At 37.9% G+C, this 19,533-nt stretch overlaps 1 protein-coding gene across 9 annotated transcripts in view; it reads left to right on the top strand.

Annotated features, from left to right (window-relative positions):
* Window positions 1-9,294: 9,294 nt before the first annotated feature.
* Window positions 9,295-19,533, top strand: part of CROT (carnitine O-octanoyltransferase) — a 52,731-nt gene continuing 42,492 nt past the window's right edge. The window contains exons 1-6 of one of the 9 annotated variants that reach the window (XM_054564104.1): window positions 9,904-10,042; window positions 10,571-10,660; window positions 13,870-14,005; window positions 17,340-17,464; window positions 18,791-18,972; window positions 19,136-19,260. In XM_054564104.1, coding sequence (XP_054420079.1) covers window positions 13,891-14,005; window positions 17,340-17,464; window positions 18,791-18,972; window positions 19,136-19,260 — 547 coding nt within the window. In that variant the 5' untranslated portion in view covers window positions 9,904-10,042; window positions 10,571-10,660; window positions 13,870-13,890. Of the gene's footprint in view, window positions 9,316-9,902; window positions 10,157-10,570; window positions 10,661-13,869; window positions 14,006-17,339; window positions 17,465-18,790; window positions 18,973-19,135; window positions 19,261-19,533 lie in introns of those variants that run through there. The other 8 variants (XM_054564103.1, XM_054564102.1, XM_054564105.1 and 5 more) reach the window with 8 other exon arrangements.

Here is a 19,533-nt window from a genome sequence, read left to right as displayed (position 1 = left end):
TTTAAGGCATGTTTTGTTTTTTTCTCAAAAGCTATGATAGCCAGCTCATGCTGGGAAGGAAATGTACATTATTCACGGACCCCAACCCTAAACCCTTTGGCGCTCTCATGTTTACTGGTATCCTCCAGGACCCATGTAAATTTGTGTGTTCCTGCCATTTGTTTTCTTCAAAGCATCATCTATTCTCTATAAACATTAACATACTGATGTAATGAGATAAGCTACATATTCCTATTACCTAGCTCCAAGGACAATTCTTTCAATACAAGCCTTTGGAAAAAGGGGCTCAGGGCCTTCTCCACTAGATAGAGGTGCCCTTTCCCCTCTCCCGGCAAACAGAGAAGTGTTTGCGATGACTCGTGTTTATCCCCCATCCGTGACACCCCCGGGTTGGGCTCTGCGGGATTCAGAGTCTGCGCTCCCACCTCAGCTGGCTCTGGACAGTGACCCTCAGATCCCCGAGCCCTGCACCCCCTGTGGCAGTCATTAAATAAAATATCCTCCCTATTTGAGAAATAAAACATGAACATAGGAATATCAATCTGCTTTTTATTAAGAAATCAGTTTTGACTGAAGTAGTCATTTTAGAAAATAAGTCATTATAGAAAACTGTAAGAAGGAAAACATTAACCCACAACCCAGAATTAATCATTGTTAATGTTCTGTTACATATTTTCTTTAAAGTACAGTATTATTTTTGAGAGTCTAATATATGAATTTTACTGCATAAGACATTCTTAGATATTAAAAAAAGTCATTTTCAAATTGATTAAAGACAGTATACACACACACACACAAAGGTAACCTCGGTTGCACACCTTAAATTCTGGAATAGCAGAGATTTAACATAAAGTAGAATATATATATATAAATATAACGCATATATATATATATTTTACTATATCCCTCTATATATACTATATCTATCTGTATCTAGCTAGCCAGCTAGCTATCCGGAAAAAGTCCAGCCTTTGTTAATATAATGAGAACATTTTGTGCAACAGCGATGTAACCTGGCAGCCAAGGAGAGTGGACTGGAACGTGCATGTGTAAACAATGACGATTTCACTGTACTAGTCAGTAGAAGTGGTAGCTGCCATTGAGCGAGCATGTGTACTGTGTGGCCATCACATTCAAAGTGACTGAGTGAGTAGAGAAATGAATCTGCATCAAATTTTGCCTGAAGCTTGAACATTCCTCTGCAGAAACTATTGGAATGATTCAGAAGGCCACATTATGGGCAACTGGTAATTGCAGCTTCATCATAACAACGAGTCCGCTCATGCAGCACATCTCATGCAGAGTATTTTGGCAAAAGACCAAATCACCCAGGTGACTCAGCCCCACTGCAGCCCAGATTTGGTGCTCTGCAACTTCTGGCTTTTCCCAAAACTAAAATCACCTTTGAAAGGGAACAGATTTCAGACTGTCAATGAGATTCAGGAAAATATGATGGAGCAGCTGATGGCGATTGGGAGGACTGTGTGTGGTCCCAAGGTGCCTACTTTGAAAGGGACTGAGGCATCATCATCCTATGTACAATGTTTCTTGTATCTTCTTCAATAAATGCCTCTATTTTTCATAGTTCATGGCTGGATACTCTCTGGACAGACCACACACACACACACACACACACACACACACACACACACACATTGCTGGAGGAAATGGTGGTTTCACACTTCCATCTGTCATGTTTATTTTAACAGGAAAATACAAAATTAGTAGCTAGAAAAATCTGAGTTCTGGTTCCTCCTCCATCACTTCCTATTTGTATAATTCCAGATTTTATTATTTAATATTAACTTAACATTTCTGGGCTTCTGATGATTGACTTCTTATAAAGATAATAGTACATAATTTTTTGAAGGCAAGACACAGACTATAATACTGTGTCTATAGTATTATATTCTGAGGTCCCATAAAAACATGTATGTGGATATAGATATAGATATATACAACCATACATATATATATGTATAATACAGGGTCTGGCAGAAGTAATGCCTGTTTGAGCATGGTTGGTAGGGTAATAATTTGGGTGTAATAATTTATAGTTTTAATTTGAACATTTCACCTAATATGTCAGATGGTGATATTGTTATGTTACAGAACTACTTGCTTATGGTTTTGTAATAAAAAAGGGGTTTTATTTGTGCCTGACCATGTATATGCATACTTACATGTATAAATATATATACACACATATATGCATATATGTATATTATTATTTATGTTAGGCCACCTGTAAAATACAGAAGACTGTAAGAAATAAAAATAATTCATATTCTTATAACTCAGAGTAACAGCCATCTACAGTATTTTTTTCCACACATAAAAATGCAAGTAGCACTCACTTTGGCTTAGCATTGTTAAAGACATACAAAGTATGCCTAATAAAATGCCCTATGTCAAATTTTTATTTAAAAGCAAATATTAAGTCAAAGAATAGTATTATCTAGAAGAACTGTATAAGTAATGAAAAGAAAAAATACACAATAATCATATTTATCCAAGCAGAATGTCAAGTATACTTTTTATGGAAGTCACACACTTGGCAGGCAGCCTTTGATTATTTTTGACAATATACATCCTCTGCCATAAAATACAAGGAATGCCTCAGGTCTTCCACCTACTATGAGCTGTCCTATCTATGGAAACAGAAAACCAGAAAATACAGAATTGACTTGTGTTTGCATTTTATACAATACTGGGCAAGGAGAGGCGCCAATAAATATTTATTTGCATAGCCTTTTACTTCTTTAGCTAATCACATATCAGCCTATGAAACAGAAAGAGAAAAGGTGAACCTTATGCGCACCAGATCACGAGTCTAAAATACTAGAAATGCTAACAAGAAAGCTACTGTCTTAGGCAACTAGTGTTAACAAGTGTATCAAATTGCCCGGTCACAGTAACTGTCCCAGTTAACCAACTTGAGCAGCTCAGGCCCTCGGAGTGAAACTGCAGCTGAGTATGGTTCACAATTAGAAAAGGATGGACAGTGGAAAAGATCTCTGAGGAAAACAGGTTGTGCAGTTAGCCTGGGTAGGCGGTGAGGCGAGGACGAGAAGACCACTAAAGGAGGGTTTCCTAAAAGAGTTTGTGTGTAAGAAAGAGTAAAGAGTAGATGTAAGAAGTGGTAAAATTCATTTTGTTTTCTAAGGAATTCTGTAAAATTCCCTGTGGTGGATTACAAATCATACTACACCATGACCATTTCACCTACCAGTGGGATTTTTGCTCATAAAGAGACATGGTCACAATGAACCCTGTCTTGGGACACCTTATAAAGCTCATTGGGAGTTTTTCAGAACTATAAGGAAGGTAGGGACCGTGGAGCTCAGAGAGGAACCATTTTATTTCCCAGAAAATGCTGGGGCCTATCTGAGGATCGAATGATTAGCTCAAAAACACACGTCTGTAAGCTGCAGAAATAGGTTTCTAGACCTCACCGTGAGTGCTCTAACTATATTACCCTGCCTTATCCCCACATTTTCTGAATTATAATTGCCCTGCTATGGAATCTTGAGGTTCCTCAATGATATCCTTTTTACAAATTTTATTTTATTCTAGATAGAGGGTAAGGGAGGGAGAAAAACATCGAAGTGAGAGAGAAACAATCACAAGTGCCCTGACTGGGGATGGAGCCCACAACCCAGGCCGGTGCCCTGACCGGGAATCCAACTGGTGACCTTCCAGTTTGCGGTTTGTGGGACCACACCCAGCCAAGCCATTCCAGCCAGGGCTCTTCCAGGTTCTTCTGAAACAGGTTCATTTTTTATTCAAGGATGTTATATTCTCATCTTCAAAATTCTATCTGGAAAAATTTTAGCCTTAAAGTATAATTGGTTTTGTGTACCAAGATAAGTCTGAAAACCCAGAAGAGAAATAGGAAACACCACAGGCATTCGTAGCACTTTATGTAAAATATATTTTTCTCAATAAAACAAAAAGACAGTTGATACATTATGTAAACATTAATATAATACATCTTTAATATTAGTGCTTTAAAACAATTTTATTTTTATTGCTCTAGAAGTAGGTCATTTGAAGTTTTGCCATAAAAATTTAATGAAATTGTCATTTCTATTTCTCAGGAGAATAATTATCATTAAGAGTCCTTACACTCTTTTTTTGTTGCCTGATTAAATGGAATATTTCCTCAAAGATATTTTTGTATCAAGTAATAAACATAAGCGTTAAAATCATAGTATTCAAACTCATTCATAAAATCCACTCTCCACAATGTGGGAAAAGGCATCTTTCAGTGTCTTTCATTTTCTTGAAAAATATTGATGATAAGGAATGCCTGTTCCATACACTGGAAAGATTGCTACTTAAGAGAAGCCTCTATGAAATATATTGGAGAAGTTGCAACTAAGATAAACCTTAGTTTATATTTGTATAAATCCATATTATTTGTATCAAATTTGTCTGGCTTCTTAATATGAAGTAAGCAACAAATGGAAACGAGCTATCTTGCAAGTCAGGTGAGACAGCTCAGTGATCATTAAGTGGAGTATTAGCAGCATTCCTAGAAAGGTCCCTGTCCTGGTCAGCAGGGACTTCTGTGGTTTGATCTTGCCCTTTGCAATGCAGGAACTGTAACAACAATGCAACAGGGCTCTGGGAGGAATTCCTGAGCATCAAGCTCTGTTTTACCCCTTCAGGAATGAATTCCTTCTTGAAAATGAAACTCTTCTTTGGTTCTAGCTTTTCAAGCTTATCTTTCCTACACTTTCTAAAATCTAATTTTAAGTGTTAGGATTTAACTTTACTCACAAGCATAATAGGCAAAAAAACAAAACAAAACACTGGAGCTCAGATGAGTTGCTGAATTACTGAAGGCCCCATGATGAAAGAACATGACACATTTTATTATTATTTTTTTAATCCTCACGTGAGGATATGTTTTTACTGATCTTAGAAAGAGGGAGAGAGAGCAAGAGAGGGAGAGAAGGTAACATCGATTGGTTGCCTCCTGTTCATGCCCCAGCAGGGGATTGAAACCACAACCTTTTGGTGCACGAGACAGCATTCTAACCAGTAGAGCGACCGGCCAGGACCATGTAAACCCATAATGGAGTTATGTTTGGTTTATGGTATCTTTTCTGATACCTAAGAATAGAAAACAAACAGACTAACCAACCCCAGAACGACGATTAAGTACTCGAAAGTATTTTAAATAAGCACCAATATACCTTAAAGAAAATGTGCATGTATCTTTTAATAGGCAAGGTACATTATAAGGTATGTATCAGAATGTGAGTCACAAAGTAATATGGAAGGCAAATATTTAAAAAAGATTTTTTTTATTTATTGTTTTAAAGAGAGGGGAAGGGAAGAAGAAAGACAAGGACAGAAAAATCAATGTGTGGTTGCCTTTGAGTGTCCCCTGCTGGGGACCTGACCTGCAACCCAGGCCTGTGCCCTGACTAGGAATCAAAGCAGCGACCCTTTGGTTTGCAGGCCAGCACTCAATCCACTGAGCCACACCAGCCAGGGCTGTAATGCAAATTTTAAAATATTCAGTGTATTACAAATCACCTTCAAAATCTAATATCTAACATTTCCCCCTAAGCCTTCAATGTGGATTGATAGATTAAAAATTGAAAAATATTTCTAAAATTTAAAAAAAGGTCAGGTTTAAAAGTCAGCAAGCATGACAAAACAAAATCGGGTAGATCACCCACAATTCCATGAGTGAACATTTTCTCAGATGATTTTTCAAAGTTAGAGTCTTGATAATATAATTTGCCTAGAAACATACGGCCTGTTAATTAGCTTCCTTTGACATTTCACTAGAGGGCTGACCACAGTGCCATTTTTGTAAACTGTAGTTATTTAAAACGAAACTGAACATTATTGGTTTCCTTTTGAGGGTACATACACATCATTTCCTATTTTTTGGATGCTAGATACTATTCATTGGAAAAATCCCCTAATACACATTAACATGAATATTATGCAATATGTAGTTTATAAACCTATTGTTATTAATAAACATTCATATTGAATTTTACATTTGTGAATACTTTTTTCCCTCATAACTGTGAAAGTGATGACTAGCTTCTTGACGGTGAAAAAGACTAAGAACATTGGCGCTTCCAATTTACTACATTAGATTGGTTTCTCAGAAGCATAGTATATATGAAAAGTCCAAATTTATGTACAAAACATCAATATTTATGTAGTCTGGTGCCTATAGCTACGTTGCAAAATGCTATGTTCTTGGAAAGAAGATGAAGGGTTTATGCAAAAAACATGTATAAGTAACACAGACCTAGGCATCAATGTGGTGACAGGCAGAGGGAAAGGGGGGTGGGGGCTGGGTGGAAGTGGGTAAAGGGGGTGAAAACGGGATGGACAGAGACTTTGCTTGGGGCAGTGGGTGCACGATGCACTGTGCAGATGGTGTTTTATTGACTTGTACACTTGAAACCTGTGTGGTTTTACTGCAGATAGAGAGTGGGTCCAGGCTTTTGGTGGCTGTGAACAAAGAATTGAACAGACCATGCAAAGGTAAGCAAAGCAAGCAAAAACTTCTGGCATCATAATTGACAAATCCTCTGAGAAACAGGATAAAGCCTAAAACTAGGAACATCCTCCAATACTGACTGTCAAAATATCCAGGGAAATAAGTAGAAAACCTGACAATCAGAATCTACTTAATTAAAGAGACCAAATCCTGAATTGGCCCCCGTATCTTCCTATAGCTGAAAGTGGTCAAAAAGGGAAAGCTCATCATTATACTATGTTAGGGATCACCTCAAAAGTTCTGAGTGAATTCTTTCTTTGCTCCTAGTAGCAAATCCCTTCCTTATTCCCAGACATTGGCCTAATCATGAGGAGATAAGAGAAAAAGAAAAAAAAGGGATAGGGACCCTAATCATATAAATTCCAAAGTCAAAATCATCCCAACTCACAAAATCCTCATTTCTTATAGGAACCAAAGGGATAGTAGCTTCAGCTTTGGTTCTCTCAGTTTCATTATCCCCAGATACAGGAGCGGGTGGCTCTCTTCTATTAAATGGTTACAAGCTTTATAGGGTTTTTACTTAAGGTTCTACACACGCAGTTTCCCACAATCCTCCTTGACTGCCCACTTCGGGAGGAAATCACTACACTAATTATTATCAGGTGTCAAAGGAGAGTCTCATAAATTAGGATGCTGACTGATGACAGCTACAGTGCTTTAGGATTTCCTATTCTATCTCCTGCCTCAGTTTTGCAAGCCAATGTCACCCCAATAAATTCAATTGAATTTCTAAATATATATTATGTTCTGTTTAGTAATAAAGAATTTTTCTGAGGTATAAAAACATCACAGTTATCTTATCTCTTCCCTAGATATTTGGTGATCAGTTTTTTAAATTGATTTTAGAAAGAGAGGAAGGGAGAAAGAGAAACATCGATTTGTTGTTCCACCTATTTATGCATTCACTGGTTGGTTCTTGCGTGTATCTTGATCCCAGATCATACCTGCAAATTTGGCATATGGAATCAATGTTCTAACCAACTGAGCTACCTGGCCAGGGCCAGTAGTCAATTTTCATATACAGTAAATATCATCAAAGGTAACCAAATCAATGATTAGTTCTAAAAAGAAGCCTTTCCATGTTCATCTGCTGTTGGTAATGGAGATAATTGTCAGTGTCAGGTTGACCTCTTTGTACTCAACATACCTCAGTTTGCTTTGCCTGCTTCCTAAAAGGACCACCCCTCTACTCTCCCCCCACCCCCATTAAAAATAAGATCAATTTATTCAATATGTTCATTTTACGCATCACAATGAAAGTAGGTTAAAGATATGTGCTATAGATTAGAGCTATTTATAATACACCTCTTTACTTCTTAGAGTTATAAGTTTTAACAGTAAGCTAGCTACACAGATCAAAATGCAAACCTTTAGATTTGTATACTTTTTATGGTAGAACTTAAAGAGCTACATAGGACTAAAAATAAAAGATCTCGTAAGACCAAAAATGAAAGATTTTTTATAGCAACTTAAAAGCAACTTATTATCACTTGTACTATTTTCAACTTTTTTTCCAGAAAAATATTTTGACTCACAATTTATAATCTTGTGACAAGTTCCTGTTACCATATCCTTTATGTGCCTGAAACATCTTCCTCACTAGACAATATCTCCCACCCCATTCCAAGTAATGCAAACTAGTTCAAATTTAGCCTGAACATAATATAATTTGGAATCTACCATTAAAATACATATTATGCATTTTGAAGAAAAACAAATTATTTATAAATATATGTTTTTGGGGATTATTGGTACAGATGTTTATTAGTGTATTTTAAAAGTTACCTTTTTTTCTCCTGCATAATCAAGTCTGTTCAATTCATTTTCTTTCAGTACCAGTCTTTTCTTTTTCCAAGAATCCAGAAATCTTTACAGATATCTTGTTTCCCTTTATATAAACATCAAGATTAGGAGAATGACAGTGAAGCTAAGTGACCCTAAATTCTATGCCCCCGACAGGCATTAAACATGCATAAACCTTTTAAGAGGTGCTAAAATTCACAAGAAAGGAAGGAAAATTTCAATGAAGGTTTTTGAGTCACTTTTTATTACTGTTTAAAAATAAGTAAATTTAACATTATTCACAACACAGTACGTAAGTTCTTTATTACTTCAGAAGTTACTAATACATTTACAATCTCTTATATGAAACTTTTTGGCCCGATATATTTCAGAATTCAGAACTTTTAATGCAAAGGAGTGTCTGTAAAATATTTTGCAACACCACCAGCGAGGGCTGGAACTGCACTGTAATCAAACATTATTATTTCTGTAGAAAATATATGAATATTCACACCAAGTGAATATTCAGTTTTACATAGCTTCAGTTCCATTCAGGTCAGATTTTACTAAGAGAGTTAGGAAAGATAGATAAAGAATTGGGACTTTTAAGGACATGTTAATTCAAAATCTAGTTCTTTACATCTCTGGTTAAAGCCACTGTAAACTGTTTTTTTCTTTCACAAAAAATAAAGCGTATTTAAAATGAAAGTGTTATTTCAGAAGATAAATGTAAAATAGATTAACCTGTGAAACAAAGTTAATTATATTATGATTTTCCCTTCTAGGACCTGCCTAGCTCCACTCTGGTTAAACACTCCATTTTTTGGCGCGATAGTAACGCATCAGATCAACAACCCCAAGCTTGCAGTGTGAGCGGCTCTGGGAGTTTAAACGACCTCAGGCATCACGAAGAGCCGTAGCGGAGGCCCGGGATGGCGCAGAATGCTGCTGCATGTCTACTCTGGGCAAACTTCAGCATCAGTTAGTGAATGGTAAGCGAGGTCCAGTACGTAGCAGTGTTGTTCCTTACCAGGACACAGGATGAACAATAAGATTCCTGTATAAGGCGTTGTTGTGACTTCTATCGGGTTTGCGTAAAGGTCGAACTAGGAAGGGGCTGGTAAACTAGAGCTGGGGCTGGAAGAGGAAGAGAATCTGGTCGCCGAATCTGGAACAAGTTGGGCGAAAAGGTCTGAGCCGTCGTTTCCCGTGTCGACCCCAAAGTGTTAGATATCTGTGTGGGCCAAGCGTGGCTGGCCCGAGACTCTGCCGCGCCCCCGGCCTGGGCGCTGGGCTCCGCCTGCAGCAAGTAGTTCACTGGACCCACAGGGCCTTGACCGATCACCCGGTAACCTCCGAGCCCAGTGCCCAGCACAGACCCGAGGACGTCCACGGGAGGTGGGGCCGTACCCCAACAGAGCGCAAGCCCGGCCCGCCCCTTGGCTTCAAGTATGGGGGTGGTACCTTCGTGGCTCCTACCCAATCCCCGCTCCCCGGTGACTGTGGGAGTGGGACCCTCGCGCTTTCCATCCAATACCCGCTCTCCGGTGGCTGCGGGGCCAGACCCTCGCGGTGTTTCGTCAGATTTCTCGCTTTTCCGAGGCCTTAAGTGAGAGGGCCGGTGCGGCTGCTGGCCGCGGCGGAGTGAGCGGAGAGCGCTGGGTGAGGACGAGCAGGCGCCCGGAGACAGCGCTCCCTGCCTCCTCTAACTCGTCGGGGGTAGGAGAAAGTTAAGCAGTATAGAACTGAGTTAAATAAGGCACGACGGCAGAGGTGCCAGGACTCGGCGAGGAAGCCAGGTCAGCAGGCATCTTGCCTGCCGGGGTCGGAGAGGTACCCCAGACGTCGGGACGCTGGGCTGGTCCGTTGTGATGCTTGGTTACATTTGTCGCGGCCGCCTCTGCTGTGTTCAGAGCTGACCTCGGGTTGGTGGGAGGAGTCTCCGAGCTCTCGCCCAGCCTGAATTGTGTCGCCATGAGACAGGGAGCTGGCACCAGAAAGCGCCCGCGAGGTTCATTGTATTCCGTGGACTTGCCTAATGGAAGGGAGTGCTTGAAACCTAATGTAATTTTTATCCAGCTTTCTAGCAGATGGGCTTTATGCCTGTGTTTGCTGGGCTTTCCCAAAAGTTTGTCTTGGGGCCTCCCAACCTCTAGATTGTCTGTCTTCCACGTTCTTGCAGCAGTTTTTGTTAATATCCTCCCTCCCCCCCCCCGCCCCGCCCCGCTTGTTTCTTCCTTCCCGCAGACGCCAATCTAGTTCAGATCCCTGTGATTTCAAAACAGAATTGTTGCAGCAGGCTCCTGGCAGTCCTAAACAATTCATCTTGGTGTACTGGTATGTTTTGCAATCCGTGTTATTTTGTTTTTTTAAATTGTTGTTCCTGAGTCTCTGCCACCTTGAGTTTACTTTAAGTTTATTGCTGCCAGGAAGCCCATTATAATTAAATCGACTGTCATCATTTTCTTAATGTGTATATAGGGGTCTTTTTGGAATTATTTAATTTAATCTTTACGGTTGAGAATTCAAAACAACCCTTTGTGAAAGAATCTGATAGCTCATTTTTTTAATGTGTACCTCCCGGTTACTTAAGACTGCAGTGTGTATGGAACTTGAGTCTGTTAAATGGCCGGGAGGTGTACAGAGAAAAGCTTATTTTTTCTATAATGTGTGTTAGTTGCCTATTCCTGCCATAACAATTTATTACAAACTTAATTTTAAAAACCACAAATTTATTATCTCACAGCTTCTGTAGATCAGAAATCCAGGTAGGATGAGCTGGGATCTCTGTTTAGCGTCTCACAAAGCTGAAATAAAGGTTTCAGTAGGTCTGGGCTCTTCCGGAGGCTCTGAGAGAATCCAACTCCAGGAGGTTCATTGAGGTTGTTAGCAGAATCCGTTTCTGTGCAGCTGTAGAACGCAGGTCCCCATTTCCTTATTGGCTGTCGGCTGGGCCTGTCTTAGTTCCATAAGAACCTGTGTCTTCAAAGCCAGACAGTACCTCTCCTGGTTTTAATCTCTCTGGCTGTTCTGTCACCAGAAGGAGAAAGCTGTCTGTTCCTCGGGGCTCAAGTGATTGTATTAGACTCACTTGACCCTATTTTGAGGTCAATTGTGCTGTGTAAAATAACATGATCACAAGTATGGAAGTGAACAATCTCATATTCACAGGTTCTGGGAATTAGGGAGGAGGTGGGGAATCATGGGGACCAATCATAAAAATTCTGCTGAGGTAGCATAATCTGGTTGTTTTAACTAGATTTGTTTTTATAATCTGCTTGGGCAGGCATTTTTTTAAAAGCTCTTAACAATAACTCCATCTGATCATATGATTATGCTCTCTGCAGTTAAGGAAATTTAGTTAAAGTTAGTTGCCCAGTTGCTCAGGGGCACACATGTCCATAAAGTGGGAAAGTTGGTATTTGAACTCAGACCCATTAGGTCTAAAGCCATGTTTATAGTGAAGTGCAGCCAAAACCATTAAACAGGAAGAGGCTGAGGAAGTATGAGATCTTTGTTGTAGCTCAGTTTTGGATTGCCTCTTTATATTAGTGGTATAGGCTAAGCTCTTCTACCCTAACAAAGGAATCCCAAAATACAATGGTGTGAATAAGATAAAAGTTTCTTTTTTTCGTATATCTAGAGGGAGGAGTCCAGGGCTATTAGAAGATTCTGACAACCTCCGTACAGGCATCCCTCATTTATTGAGCTTTACAGATTTGGTTTTTACAAATTGAAGGCAAGACCCTCCACCAGCAAAACAATTACAACTCACTTTATTGCAGTGGTCAGGAACTGAACTCAAAATATCTCAGAGTCATGCTTGTACATGGCTTCCATGAATGGATCCAAGGTGCTGTACCAGTTGGGACTACCTGCTAGGCAGTGAGAAGGACAAAAAGCACAGGGAGAACACACGTCACCCTTTATAGGGGTATGACCTGGAGGTGATGCAGGGATCACAAAGCCATTCTGAACTCCAAGGGAGGGGCAGAGAGATACGGCTCTGTAGCTGTATGCCCAGCTAAAATTTGGGATTCTGTTAAGAAAGAAAGGGAAATTATATTGCCTGAAAAGAGTCTCTGCCACACCCTTGTTTTTGATAATGTTTTATTTTGTAATCTGTGATTGGAATATTTTGTGTGTCTTTGCTATTGATTTTAAAAGGTAGTATTTAAAATGATAGGAAATTCTTATTCAATCATAATGTTCTTCGATTTCTCAATTGCTATTTCAATATGTATTTTATAAAGGCTTTTTTGGAGAAATCTCAGTTTTCATTTAGCACTTGTATACTTCATTCACATTTTGGGTTAATTTTTTTTTATGAAAATTAATACATTTTGTGGAAAATGTTCAAGATTGCTTTGGGAAACTGGAAACCACTTCGTATTGGCCTCACAGCATCTGCACAATTAGATAACAGCAGCCGGTCCTGTGATTTTATGTGCTCTGTAACCCCAGAACATTTGCCCTCGCACGCTTGCTCTGTCAGCCCACTGTCCTTTTCTAGGCGTCTGAATTCTGCCTGCCCATTTAGATCTCCTGCCGGTCCCCTCCCCCACTATTATGCACTCTTTGTATAAGGGCAAGAGTGTAGTCAAACAGATCTGGGTTTTGAGTTTTTGGTTTGATCTTAGGCAAGTTACTAAATCTGAGTTTTGGTTTCTTCATTTGTAAGATGGCAGTGAATGCCACCTCTCAGAGATAATATGAAAATTAGGGAGATAAGACATTTGCTGTAACATGTACTGCAGAATTTGGCAAATAGTAGGTGCTCAATAACTGATAATTACTCTGATCCCACTGATCACTTCCTGACTTCTAGCACTTTGAGTTGTAGGGAGGAAAAATAGTTTTCTTTCTACCTTTCTAAATTCTTCTGGTTGGTCTAATAATCAAATTGACACGGGACAGCGAAACGGGAGAAGATAACCAAATTTATTACGTATGCACATACAGAGGTTCTATAAGAATATGGGCCCCAGAGGACAGATCTGGCAGTCTAAGGCTTAAATGCCGTTTTGAGCTAAGAAAAACTGGGAGGTTGTTGTTTGGGACTTCAAAGGGCAAGGGAGCAGTTCACATGGTGATGGCAAAGCCCGTGCTTGGTAAGTAAATGATTGCTTGACCAAGCAAGTTAAATACCCTGAGAGGTCTATCTAGGTTCCTCCCTATGTATCACAGTTCACATTTAACTGTAAGTTGGCCTTTGCTCCCTTCCTGGAGCAGGTTTTGTATCTAAATTCAGGCTGTTTGAAGGAAAGTCTAAGTTTTTCGAAACTAAGTCTTGTTTCTTAAAAATAGCAAGCTTAAAATAACCAATATCCCCAGAAAGTCATACTTTGGGGTGGCCAACTCTGCTTCCCATCAGTCTACACTTTTTAGTTGGTTCTTTCTCTGATAAGTTTATGAATTAATTTATTAAGGACTAGGACCAAGTTCTGGATATACTGTGGTCCCTAAATATTGATTTAGTGAATTGGGCCTACCATATATAAGAATACTTATGAGGTTGAAGTTCTGAGGGTGGTTTTTTTCTTTAGTTTTCCTATTGTGATTGCATCATGGAAAATCAATTGGCTAAGTTGACCGAAGAACGAACATTTCAGTACCAGGATTCTCTTCCATCACTTCCTGTTCCTCCACTGGAAGAATCATTAAAAAAATACCTTGAATCAGGTATGTTTGTAATCTTTTCGAATAGCTATTTTAGCAACTTAGAAAACGATGAAATTGTTAGAGGTTGATGAGGGTCTAATTGCTTTTTCCTTTAGGCTCATGATAATTAAATATCCTGAAATGTCCAAAATTTTCTCTTCAGTTAATTTTTCCATAGTTTAAAAAGCCAGATAGTACTATTAGGCTTACAATAAAAAGTAGTAGTTCTCTGCTTTGCCCCCCACCGCCTGCAAATCCCACTGTCTCAAGCAAGTACTTTCAAATAATTTATCTGTTTCTTATGTTATCTCCAGGCTTAAACTATTTAAACTAATTATGCTATTATTTCTTGGATTTTTTCCATTGTTGATATTATGAATTGGTTCCTAAAAATATGTGGATTTAGCTCTCTTACAATCCCTAACCTCCCCCTGCCAACATATATGCAATCCAACATATTCACATTTTTCCTCTCATTCTCTCAGGAGAGTTGTACAAATCTCATTTGGGAATTAATTAGTATTCACCTGATTTAACTTAGGGTTTTGCCTGATATAAATCAGTATTTACCTGACTTAATTTACCCGATCATTTAGGGTTTATGGTTTTCTGGTTATTCACAAAAGAATCATTTGCTGCGCTTTGATTACCGTTCTGCTGCATTTCCCCCCCCACATTTTTCATTTGCTTAGTTTGCTTTGTATTCACAACTAATTGATTCTCAAACACTTGAATACACTGAGGATCCCTGATATATTCAAATACATAAGACATCCTCTCTGTTTCCTCTCTCCTGGGAGGCGTCCCTCCTGGCAGCCTCTGCCCTCCAGATCCAGTTGGAGTGCCTTGAGCTGGCAGAACAGCTATGTCCTGGGGCTTTGCTTTGGGGCTCCTCATCCTGGCAGTTCCCCTCACCTTTCCTACGCTGGGTTCCATGGTTCCTGGATTCTGTCTTCTTTTTTCTCTTTTTCTTCCCATATTTTAGTGCAGTACATCTTCTGTAGCTACTTGAGAAAGGGTATCTGAGAGGAAGGTAATAAAGGACCTAAAAAACATTTATTCTACCTTTACATTTGTTTGTTTGGCTGACTATAGAATTCTGGGTTGGAAATTATATTTTTAAAGAGTTTCAAAGGCACTGTTTATTTCTCTTAAGTCTGATGCTGTTCTGATGTTCAGTCCTTTATATGTGACCTGTTGTTTTTTACTCCCTGGATGTGTTTGGCACCCTCATTTTTGATTCCTACCATCTTAATTTCTCAGTGATGTCTCATAGTTTTATTCATTTATTTCTCTGACCACCCAGTGGGTTCTTTTAGTGTAAAAAGTTATGCTCTTTAGTTCTAGGAAATTTTTGAAATATTGTTTCTTTGATAGCTTTCCCCTCACTTCTTCGCTTCCTCTTTTTGGAACTCCTGTTACTTGGATCTGGGTCCTTCTGGGCTAAGCTTGTCATTTAAAATGTTTTCTGTAAGTTATTGTGTGTTAATTGCTGCTGAATGGCTTCTGCTCCTGGTGACTATATAAGTGAGTGATATCCCCGCTGTCCTGTCCTCAGGAGCCCTGCTCAGGTTCTCTAGGTTCATACCTGTGGCTTCTTCTATGCAGTCCATCCACCTGGTCTTCCTCTTTTTCTGTTGTCTTCTATTTTACCCAGTTTGATGGTCTTTTCCAAAGAACCCTGCCTTTTCATAATGTGCCCAAAGTAGGGCAGCTTCAGTTTTGTCTTTTTGCCTCCAGTCATATTTTGGGCAAACTCTAGGATCCAGTTGTTCATCTTACTGGCGGTCCAGGGTATCCATAGAACTCCTCTCCAACAACATTTTTCAGATGAATCAATTTTTTTTCCTGTCAGCCTTCTTCTCTGTCCAACTTAGGCATCTGTATATAGTTATTGAAAATACATAGGTGTGGATGATCTAAGCTTTGGTCTCTAATGATACATCTTTGCCTTCTGTTTTCGGTCTCACTTTGCACCCTGCCTCTTTGGAAGTCCATGTGTCTTGAATTCTTGAACCTTTCTGGAATTATACTGCAGGAATTCACTTGCTTTTTGGTTTGCCCCTTCCACTCTGCAGGCTTTTGATACTTTCTCCATTCTACAAAATCAGTTACCATTTTTCCATGTGTTTTATAATTTGTAAAATGTTAGCTTAACTTGTCTGATGTTCTTTCTTTTTTCATTTTGTTGTCCTTATGAATTTATTCCTTTTTAATTACTTTACTGTCATTTTAGCAAGTTTCTAGAAGTAGTGGAGGTAAATCTGTGCACAGTCAAACCTTGGTTCTTGAACATCTCCCTTCTCCAACAATTAGTTTCTTGACCAAGTTGTCCATGGGAAAATTGTCTTAGATGTCAAACAAAACCCTATCATGCTGGTACCTGTATGATCAGTCATGTGTCTCTCAGGCGACAGAGGGGAGAATGTGTGAGTGTGAGTGTAATTCTGTTTTCTAACAAATTGCTTCGCCAGTAGCCTTATGGAACAAATTAAGGTCAAAAACCGAGGTTCCGCTGTATTTAGTTTTCTTAGTTTAAGTGGAAGCCGTCTGTTTTTTAATTTTTAGTAATTCTTTATCTCTTCTTTTTTCTCTTCTACTTTCATCTTGGAAGTGTAGTATTTTTTTTAATTCACTGATTAATCACGGTTTTTGATCATTCACTTGTATACTTTATGAGTACAGATATTTAAATTGATTTAAGGTAAGATTTTTAAAGAGGCAAATTATAACAAAAGGAAGATATTAATGTCCAAAGATTTCTAAAATTTATTTTATACCTTAATTTTCAGAGCACTTGGTTTCTTGGTTTTGACGGACTAAAAACCTCTGTATCCTTTCCTTTCCTTTGTTTTCCTTTCCTTTCCTTTTTCTTTTCTTGTTTTTTTTAATTTTTTTTTTTTTAAGGAAAGCAAAACTAAACTGCCTTGGGCAGGTTTTGCACTTACCTATTGCATTTACACACAGAATGTTCAAGGCACTGCTTGAACATTTATGGAAAGTCACTTACTTGTTGCTAAACGGGATTTACTTTCCTATTGAACTAATAGCTACACAATAGTCCTGTCTTTGGCATTTTCACTGTCATCATCAGAGTGATTTTAAAATAATTTCTCAGAAAATGGTTATTAGATTACATAATTTCCAGTTTAATTTTTTTACATTATTTTGTGTTGTTACTTTTGAGTTATTTTCATTTGTAAATTCTAATTTATTGGATTTCAGTGATAATATATTCATAATGATTTTACATAACTGAGTTTCAAGATCTGTGTAAATAATAATCATTGAGGTAACTTTGTGATACTTGATGTCCAAGTACTTTAATGCAGATATGCATATTTTTTCTTTATAGTAAAGCCATTTGCAACTAAAGAAGAATATAAGAAGACTGAAGAAATTGTCCAAAAATTTCAAAATGGCATTGGAAAAAAATTGCACCAGAAATTACTTGAAAGGGCAAAAGGAAAAAGAAATTGGGTATTTATGTTATTGTATTTAAGATCAGAAAATTGATGATGCTTAAAAAATAAAAATGTAAATAGCTTTCATTTTTAAATTATTACTGTAAAAATTCTTGCAGTCAATATTGTCATTCAAAAGAATTAATGAATCACTAAACTCTGTAGAGTTTTGAGTGTTGTGGGTTGGAAAACTTGTTAAAATGCAGATTTCCAGGGACAAAAAATTCTGATTCAGTATCTCTGGAAAGAGGCCCAGAAATCCTTATTTTAATAACTAATCCATGTAGTTCTGATGCAGGCAATTTGTAGATCAAGCTTGAGAAAACCATTTTGTCCAGGCGACCGTTGCCTAAAAAATCTTGAAACCCTACTAAAATAGATGTGTCACATAGGTGGTATACAAAAATTTGTAAACAGCGCATATGAAAAAAAAGGCCATTACAAAAATGGAGTGGAGAAAGGTTATGAGGATTCTATGTTTCATACAGATTAATGAGACGTTACTATAGTAATTATAAAGGATATCAATTTTCTGCAAGCATTCTTTTTTGGCTTTTTTAGCTTAACTACTCTATTTCTGTAGTGCAACCTGAGGATTTAGTCTAGAAATGATGATTGTAATTATCTTTTAGTTTTAGAAATTAAAATACAAGCTTAGCTTCTCATCAGCTGTTGATACCTATGGTGAAGTAATAAAATTTTATACTTCCAGATTCCTTTATTCTCAGTTTTGAGCCTTGAGTGATTTTAATTAAATTAGGGTAAAGGTAAGGAGTTGTTGTTCCACTGGTATCCTTTTCATTTATACCTTTTTCTTAATGACTGATTATAATTGAGAACATCAGTTTCTTCAAAATTTGAATATGTCTTCAAATATTTCTTCAAAAATAACTCCAAGTAATTTGATAAGATCTGCTTACTTATGCATGAAATTAAAGTGCTTATAGCGAAAGAGGGAAAGAGGGACACACAGAATACTGTGTGAAAAACCTAAATTTGTTTTTAAAAACCTACTGAAAAGTTCTTATATTTCTGATTTAGTATTTTAGTTTTTGCTTGAAAAAGTAAAGTTGTAAATCTCATAAGTGAGGATTTATTGAATATCTGTTGTACCTGACATACTCTGAGAACATACTTTGTTGGGTGTTTGTGACTTCAGTATGATCTCTCTGAAGGTGCTTTTTTATTTAATGTTTTTGGTCATGTAATTAAACTGAATAGTAATTAAGACCATACAGTTTCAAAGGAAATGAAAGAAAAAGAACCAAGTAGATGGTAACTTTTTTTTTTTTTACACATTCACATATTTTCAGTAGCATGAGGCTGATATTCTTTATTGTAGCTGGAAGAGTGGTGGCTGAATGTGGCCTACCTGGATGTCCGTGCACCGGCACAACTGAATGTCAACTTTGGGGGTCTTGCGCCCCATATTGAACATTACTGGCCTCCAAAGGAAGGCGTGCAATTGGAAAGAGGAAGTATAAATCTTTGGCATAACTTCAACTACTGGCAGCTGTTAAGAAAGTAAGGCTACTTACGTGAATTTAGTAAGAAATTTACCCAAAGTCTCAGGTGACAAAAGCTGAGAAGCTTTATTTACTCATTTGGGAATGAATATTACAGTTGTGACTATTCCGTTTGTAAGTTTTATAATGATTTCTTAATCAAAACACTTTTGTTTTAACAGAGAAAAAGTGCCTGTGAATAAAGTTGGAAATACTCCTCTAGATATGAGTCAATTCCGAATGTTATTTTCTACCTGCAAGATTCCAGGAATTAATAGAGATTCAATTATGAATTATTTTAGGACTGGTAAGTAGACACTGCAGGTACTTTCTTTGGTAAAACCATTGGGATTTGGGGAAGTTTTGTTGTAGTTTCTATGACACTGTGAAACATATTATTTTGAAAAGTATTTCTTTTTGGATTTTGACTAATCGAAGGCTTTCCATGGACCTTATCTTTTGGTCATTCTGATTAGTCAAAAGTGCTTTATGGGAATGGATTTTCTAAACTGTGTCTTACATGGTTCTATACAAACCTGATGCTTATGTTGCATCATTTGAAAGTTTAAATTTTAGTTAA

This window comes from Pteronotus mesoamericanus, unplaced genomic scaffold (assembly GCF_021234165.1).
Source record: "Pteronotus mesoamericanus isolate MK-2021 breed Mesoamerican mustached bat unplaced genomic scaffold, CSHL_Meso_final scaffold_85, whole genome shotgun sequence".
NCBI lineage: Eukaryota > Metazoa > Chordata > Mammalia > Chiroptera > Mormoopidae > Pteronotus > Pteronotus mesoamericanus.
The sequence above is the reverse complement of the archived record's forward strand: the minus strand, read 5'-3'. Positions and strand labels throughout refer to the sequence as shown.